The sequence below is a fragment of the Carassius auratus genome, chromosome 26 (assembly GCF_003368295.1).
Source record: "Carassius auratus strain Wakin chromosome 26, ASM336829v1, whole genome shotgun sequence".
NCBI classification, from domain to species: domain Eukaryota; kingdom Metazoa; phylum Chordata; class Actinopteri; order Cypriniformes; family Cyprinidae; genus Carassius; species Carassius auratus.
Window position 1 is genome coordinate 15,991,745 of NC_039268.1, and position 7,965 is coordinate 15,999,709.

The following is a 7,965-nucleotide window of genomic DNA, read 5'->3' on the forward strand; positions in this document are numbered from 1 at the left end:
AATGAAGAAACCGTCTTGTCAGTCTCTAGACCCACCACTGCCCCAGTAAATTCATCTGAGTGAAGGAAGCTTTAATTCCAGGTCCTACTTGGGTCAACTCTGGATTAGTTTTCTTTTTTCTTTTTAAGCCTTTTATTCACAGACACTGAATCCAGCAGTTATATATATATATATATATATATATATATATATATATATATATATATATATATATATATATATATATATATATATATATATATATAAACAGAACTTTCAAATTTAGATCAGTCTTGTTTCAGATGTCCTTTACTGTTACTGATGTTTAAGAAGAAAAACAGAGCTGGCCTTTGCTTGAGAGTTTAATCTTTTTCAATGGCAGCTGGATGTCTGTCACCAAACCCTTCATGCAGCAATACTTTTGTTAGTAAAACAGTAACATTCATTTAAGCATATAGGTTACAGGTTTAAAAAAATATGTGTCCATTTATATTAGAAAACCAAAAAAAAAAAAAAAAAAAACCCACAACAACAACTGTATTTTTCATAAACGTTTAGTGTTCAAACTTAGATTTTCTGTTGTGGTATTTACATTTTTAAAAAAATATTTTTAGGCCATGGGGCCCCTGAGAATTCAAGTTCTGTCTGAACACTAAACAGTTTCTGTTTCATTCAGTTCTGCATTGAGACAATGATGCTTATTTTGTTATGAGGCTGAATCATTTCTGCTTAAACCTTCTCCCACCCCTAAATCCAGAACCCACGTTAGCTTAGTGAAACTAATTAATTCTACCCATTTATTTGATTGTCAAGTATAAGTCATATTTTTAACAGTTGCTGATGTGTGTACTGCTTCTCTGGTAACAAAAATCAGGACCATGTTATACTTTTGATGTGCAACATCCCCTAGTGGTTAAGTTGGTAAAAACATGTTCAAAGTAGATTACCTTTGGTACTGGTGTTTGTGGCACTGAAAACAGAAGTATTGAGCAACAGTATTAATATTCAAAGCAATTAAATATTTACTTGTAATATTTTATATATTGTCTCATGCCCATTTATGTATGTTCATTACCATGTTCTCAGCATTAAAATGGACATGTTGATCAATCTCTGTTAATTTACGGTTAGATCTGAGTCACACAATGAGTGGTAGCTCTTATTTGTATACTGGACCGTTATCACCATCTCTGAGCAGGACCTTGATCGGATAAATATCCTGCAGCAGTCAGCAGTCACTCACAATCTCAAGGGACCAGACTGATTGCAGGTCCAACATGGCCTCTTACATACATGTGGCTGTTTCCATCCTGCTGCTGTCCACATTAACATCAGTGGTGAGCAACATAAAAGTGTTATTTTATTGTATTGTAATAGCAATTTTATTTTTATATATATATATTTTTTTTTTACTAATTGTCTTTTCTCCCTTTTATTATCTTAAGCAAATGAGAGGGGGCAGTTCACCAGCACAAGATATATGTAACCTGAATGATGGGTTTGTAAGTATAGACTATCTGCTCTGGTTAACATATTTTAAATTAAGAAGCTTTATGGTCAGTCACTATTTTAACATTAACATTCCATTCTCTCTTCCTCAGGGGATATACTGCCCAACCACATGTGGAGTTGCTGATTACCTACAAAGATACATGCCTGATATGGACAGACAGCTGGGTCAATTGGAACAGGATTTGGAGGATATCGTCAACCTTACCAGAGGAGCACAGGACAAAGTGGTCTACTTGAAAGACTCAGAAACACAAACACAAAAACAATCACCAGGTAGTGTAATTTATCATTAATTATGGATTTAAAAATTATTTAATGCAAAATACGTACAGAGGTTACAGTAGTCTTGAAAGATCTCATTAATATTAATATTATTTAAAATATAATTTTAAAGGTTATTTATTTATTTATTTATTTTACGCTCAGTAATTAGTCATTCAAAAAATTACGATTATGCGAGTGACATTTCATGACCTAAAATTATCTTTTATTTTAAGACACTTATTGACTTTGACACACAGTCATGAGGGTCTGAGGTGGTCTTCTCTAATATATGTCGTTTTCAGGGGGTGGGGGTAGTTCTGAAAGTTGATCACACCACAAGACCATATAAGAAAACAATAAGATAATATACTTATAGAGGCTTCTTCATTATGATATCAGGACAGTTTTTTCACCATTAACTTTTTATACCTCCCAAAACATGTTAAAATTTATTTTAAAACAAAAAGTAAAACATGCTTATCATTGAATGGGCATATTCAAGACTTTGTATGTCTTTGTATGTCAGCCTTTGTATATATGTGGAAAAGTAAATGTGAAACTCCACCATTTTTTGTCAGACACATACATCAAAAAATCTACAAGCATGCTTGATGATATAACGCGATTTGAGAAGAGTATTCTCGCTCAGGAAGATGAAATATAGTGAGCATTTTTCTTCTTTTTTATACCACTTAAATATGGTCATAGCTTAATAAATGTCATTAGGCTATAGACATTTATAGCCTTTTTAGTGGTGCTTGCCATAGGCAAAGCATCACTATTATTATCTCACATACTTATTATTCTTCTTCTTACTTCTTCCGTACAAAACTTCGGCGCGTAACTCGTCCCGCAGTTTTTGTCACAGACCAACGAAACAGGCGTCAAATCGTGCGGCCTATTGAGGAGAGGTGTGCTATGACTTTTATAAGCGATCGGGCGTACGATGTTCGTACAGCGGGCGAAAAAATGGCCGAAAAACGTCCCATAGGAAATGCATTACTGAAAACTTTGACGGATTATAGCACAGAGAGGGAATTTCGTAGAAAAACGTAAATCACCACATTAGGAGAGGCTATCAGGCTGTGCGAGAACATACCTCACAGAGGGGTAAAAGTTGTACCCCTGGGGTGCTAGAGACCCCCAAAGTTGCCCCATTGACATAGTATGGTGAGGGATCGCCCATGAAACACTGTGTTTTTCCTACTATGGGAAATTACATAGGGATTTTGTATTGAACATAACTCAGGATCACAGTGTCATAGAGACAAGGGGGTGGGCTCATTTGAATCAGGCAACCAATCAGTCTCTCAGGATCACTGTGAATCTATCAAGCCACGCCCTAGCAACCATATAGAGCACCATAGCAACAAGCCCCATAGACTTCCATTGAAAAAGATCAAATTAATAACTTTGCATAGAAGTGTCATAGAAACATGAGGGTGGGCTCGTTTTACTCGGGCAGCAAACGGCCAATCATGTATCTCCTTCAAGACAACCTAGCCACGCCCTAGCAACCATTTAGAGCAACCTAGCAACCCAAAGTATAGAGAGATATCTTAACATCTGAAAGACATAGAAGCATGGGGGTTGGTTTATATTAGCAAGCAACCATTGGAGTATCATCATTGGCAGCTGCCAGGCCACTCCCTAGCAACCAAACACAGTACCCTAGCAACCGTTTTGCAAGATCTATATCTCTGCATCAGAACATCGTACAGACATGGGGGTTGGTTTATATTGGCGAGCAACCTTTGGAGTATCACCATTGGCAGCTGCCAAGCCACTCCATAGCAACCAAACTGAGTACCCTAGCAACCGTTTTGCACGACCTATATCTCTGCATCAGAACATCGTACAGACATGGCGGTTGGATTTTTTGACTCATGCTAGCACACTGGACTTCCAACATGCTAGTCATGCTAGCAGTGATTAGCTACATGCTAATAGTGATTAGCTAAGTGCTCAAATGGGCTAAGAACTCTATAATAACTACATAGTGACCATCTGTGACAACTACCGACCACCTAGTAACATCATAGCAACCACCCAGGAGACCATAGCAACTGCCTAGCAACCAGCCAAAACACCCTAGCAACCACCAAGGTTACCCTAGCAACCACATAGCAACACCCTAGCAACAACCCCGATTACCCTAGCAACCACCCTTGGTACCCTAGCAACGGCCCTAGCAACCATCATAAGGGACCCTAGCAACCACCCTAGGAACCACCCCAGGGACCCTAGAAACCACATAGCAACACCCTAGTAACCGCCCCAATTACCCTAGCAACCATCATGGGGACCCTAGCAACCGCCCTAGCAACCACATAGCAACACCCTAGCAACCACCACAATTACCCTAGCAACCACCCTGGGTACCTTAGCAACGGCCCTAGCAACCACCATGGGTACCCTAGCAACCGCCCTAGCAACCACCCCGGGTACCCTAGCAACCACATAGCAACACCCTAGTAACCGCCCCAATTACCCTAGCAACCACCCTGGGTACCCTAGCAACGGCCCTAGCAACCATCATGGGTACCCTAGCAACCACCCTAGCAACCATCATGGGTACCCTAGCAACCACATAGCAACACCTTAGCAACCACCTCGATTACCCTAGCAACCACTCTGGGTACCCTAGCAACGGCCCTAACAACAATCCTGGGTACTGCCCTAATAACCACCCTGAGTACCTCAGCAACAACATAGCATGTTCTACAGTATGCTAAAAACACCACAGTAACCATTTATGGTAACTAGCAAGTACCTAGCAACATCCTATAAACCTACTAAAACACCATTGCAACCACCCACAGCACAGGCAGCACAATATCAACCACCAATAATGACTAGCAACCACCAGAACACAATCAAAACCACCTATCAGCACCATAGTAACCACCTAGCAATCACTGCGAACAACTTAGCAACTGCCTAACAGTCACACAGAGTACTCTAGCAACAACAGGGTAACCGTTCAGCAACTACCCAGATTACACTAGCTACTGACTAGGAACACACTAGCAAAAAGCTACCGAAACACTTATAAGCAATGATACAACATATTCTCCAGCATCACTGAGCAGCTTGTGTGGCAGTGGGGAGAAGGATGGAAGCTAAACAAGACAATAATGTTTATTAGCAACGTTATGGAACAGTACACAAATGAAATTTGCTTATTGATTATGATGAGGACATGATGGGGTTAAATTAAGTGTCCTTCTTAGTTATGTGTATATATATATTATATTGTATGGGTGTATCATTGCATTGCATATGTATATCATTATATTACATCAAGGTATATCCATCCAAACATATTCCTTGGCTTTGTCTCCATTAGAGGTGGTAATTTAATATTTAAACACAAAGTTAATCACTAAATTCATTACATAATGTTTCTTTCTCTGTATTTTAAAGGCTATAACAATTTGAAAGTATTGATTTTAAAGTGCTCATTATTAAAGAATGTTATTATATGACCCATGGTGATCTTAAAAACAAAGACATAATAATATCTGACATAATCAGAAATATTTGAATTTAACTGTGTTTAACTTTTCGATATGTGGGACCTTTATTGTTTATTTTTAATAATAAGGCTTGATGCACACATAAAAAAAAAAAAAAAATCCACTGTCTCCATGGACTCTCTCTTCTATATATGGATAGAAAAGAAACGCTGCATGGCTATTGGCTGTGCAGCTGAAGTTCGCGTTGCTGATTGGCTGAGTAATACTGTGATAGAGCAAGACCAGCCTCGACGATGTTCCAGAAATCTCCCTGAGGTGAGTACGGATGGTTTGCTTTTCTAACGTCTGCCTTTAATAACGAATTTTAAGAAATAAAATATGTTGCCAAAGTGCTGTATACTATTTTTGCCTGAAATTTGTTTATGCATCAGCTAATTCTGAATATTAGTGCAATATTGCCTGAGCAAGAGTGCTTTTTAAAGGTATTTTAGCAGAGGTTAGTCATTGATGTTAGGCCGCTGGAGATCGATGTTATTTTTTCCTGTTTGAAAGTGCCTTTGGGACAGTATTTCCTAATATTCACCGCCTATTTAAGAAATAAATTAGTTTGAGGTGACTGTGAGGCATTAGACATTTGTGAGGCCTGAATGCTGCGTGTTGGGTGTCATTAAAGCACGTATTTTTTGCTGTTCCATATACGTCTGTAAGTGGTTTTTCACATATCCACGAGGTAATAATAGGCAGAGCTCTGAAACTACACACAGACCGCCGTGTCTGACACGCTAGTGGTGGCGAATCGGCTCAGATTCACACACGGAGTCCGTGTGAGGTACATATTAACGGAACTTATCCGTTTCCTCTCGGTAGCGGGGTGCGGCCGGCTTCCCGCTTTGATCTTAAATGAGCGCGAAATAGTTTCGAAATCATTTCGAAATTAAAAAGGCCGCTGGTTTCCTGCTTGAATGTGCCTTTAGAACAGTAATTCATAGTATTAACCGTGTATTTAAGAATGACTTTTGTTTGAGATTAATGTGAGGCATTATAAATCTGTGCGGTCTGATTAATTCTGCGTGTTGGGGGTGATTAATGCAAGTATTTTCTGCTGTTCAATAAACGTCTATATAGTGGTCTTTCACTGAACCACGAAATAAAAATAGACAGCGCTCTGAAACTACGCACAGACCGCAGTGTCTGACACGATAGTGACGGCGAATCGGCTCAGATTCACACACGGAGTCCGTGTGAGGTAACGTAGTAACGGGACTTATCCGTCTTTGTCTCGCTCTTGGGCGCGGCCGGCGGCGGCTTCCCGTTTTGATCGTAAATGAGGGCGAAATCTGCTACAGAAATGTTGTTGAGTTACAGTTTAGATGCCGTGTCAGCTAAACTTTTATGTACTTTTTTTCATAATTTATGATTGGAATATAATTACAGTACTTTATAAAGGTAATGTTTAATGGTTCTAAGTCAGCAGGTTGAAGTGAGAATTAAAATTTGGATCGTGGACGATTTGTGCTAACAGTTTACTTATCCATGCATTTATCTTAAGTAATGAATGGGTCAGGGAGGAGAGACGGTGTTTAAAGCTTTACTACAATCTGTTCATGTGCACCGAATGCAGAGGAAGAGCAAGCTGAAGTTGTTCGTGGTTTGTCTGTGACCAGTGCTCCATTCACTTGATGAGAAACAGTTAAAACAGTGGTATTGTAAGATATCTTTTCAATTTAAAATATCTGTGTCCTTTCTTAACATAATTTATATAAAGATTATATATCAGAAGTTAATTATATAATGTAATGATTACGAATAAACTTATTATCAGTGTTGAAAAAGGTCGTGCTGCTTATTATTGTGTGAAATGTTTTTTTTTTTGATAATCTGTTTTGCATTTTTTACATTTTGTAATGAACTAATGCATTTTTTTCAGCATTCTTTGAAAATAAAGTAAAAAATAAAAATCAAGTCCAAAATCTTTGTTAAATACTTCACTTTTGATCAGTTCATGTCTGCTTAGTAAAAGTATTAACAAAATTATTAAACCCAAACATAATAGTTAAAATTCAGTTTCCACAAAAATATGAAGCAGCACAACTGTTTTCAACATTGATGATAACATGACACAGAAAAATGGAGGTTAACTATTATAATTCAGTTTGCCATCACCAAAATAAATTAAATGTAAAAATATAATACAAATAAAAAGTAAATTTTAAGCTGTAATAATAATTGACAATATCACAGTTTTTACTGAATTTATCAGCTTTGGAGAGTATAAAAGTATTTTGAAAATAAATAAATGGAATTAAAATCTTTTTAGCTTTCATCATCTATTTTTTTAAATTTTTTGTAGTGCAAAATGTAATTTTCCTCTGTTTGTGTTGATATGGTTGACATCATGCATCTCTGATCTAATGTGTTTATGTGTCCCGATGTATTTGTCATATGCCTATTAACATCTGTTTTTGTAGATATATTTAAACGTTTACCATAAACATATATTTGGACATAGACCGCATATTCAATGTTTATATTAAGAATACAATTTGATTTTTTTTTTCTGGTTTAAGTCATAAGAGGTAATTGAAAGTCAGAGATCTGTTTTTTTATCAACTGTCCCAGTTCTGTGCTGTCAAGCATTAATTTATTCTTTTTTGCTTGTTCATTTTTTCTTTGTTATAGATTGATCATTGAGCTTATAACTCCTGAGCAATTCCTGAGGTTTGTTTGCATT

The 7,965-nt window shown here is 37.4% G+C and overlaps 1 protein-coding gene across 2 annotated transcripts; it reads left to right on the plus strand.

Annotated features, from left to right (window-relative positions):
* The first annotated feature begins 1,145 nt into the window (after positions 1 to 1,145).
* fgg (fibrinogen gamma chain) lies at positions 1,146 to 7,952 on the plus strand. 2 transcript variants are annotated; one of them, XM_026204458.1, is made up of 5 exons: positions 1,151 to 1,316; positions 1,425 to 1,481; positions 1,581 to 1,764; positions 5,434 to 5,549; positions 7,914 to 7,952. In XM_026204458.1, exons 1-5 carry the CDS (start codon positions 1,257 to 1,259, stop codon positions 7,923 to 7,925), a joined length of 429 nt encoding a protein of 142 aa, XP_026060243.1. In that variant the 5' UTR covers positions 1,151 to 1,256; the 3' UTR covers positions 7,926 to 7,952. The 2 variants fall into 2 exon arrangements, with proteins under 2 accessions (XP_026060242.1, XP_026060243.1); XM_026204457.1 differs by lacking the exon at positions 7,914 to 7,952 and having other exon boundaries at positions 1,146 to 1,316; positions 5,434 to 6,165.
* Positions 7,953 to 7,965: the final 13 nt, after the last annotated feature.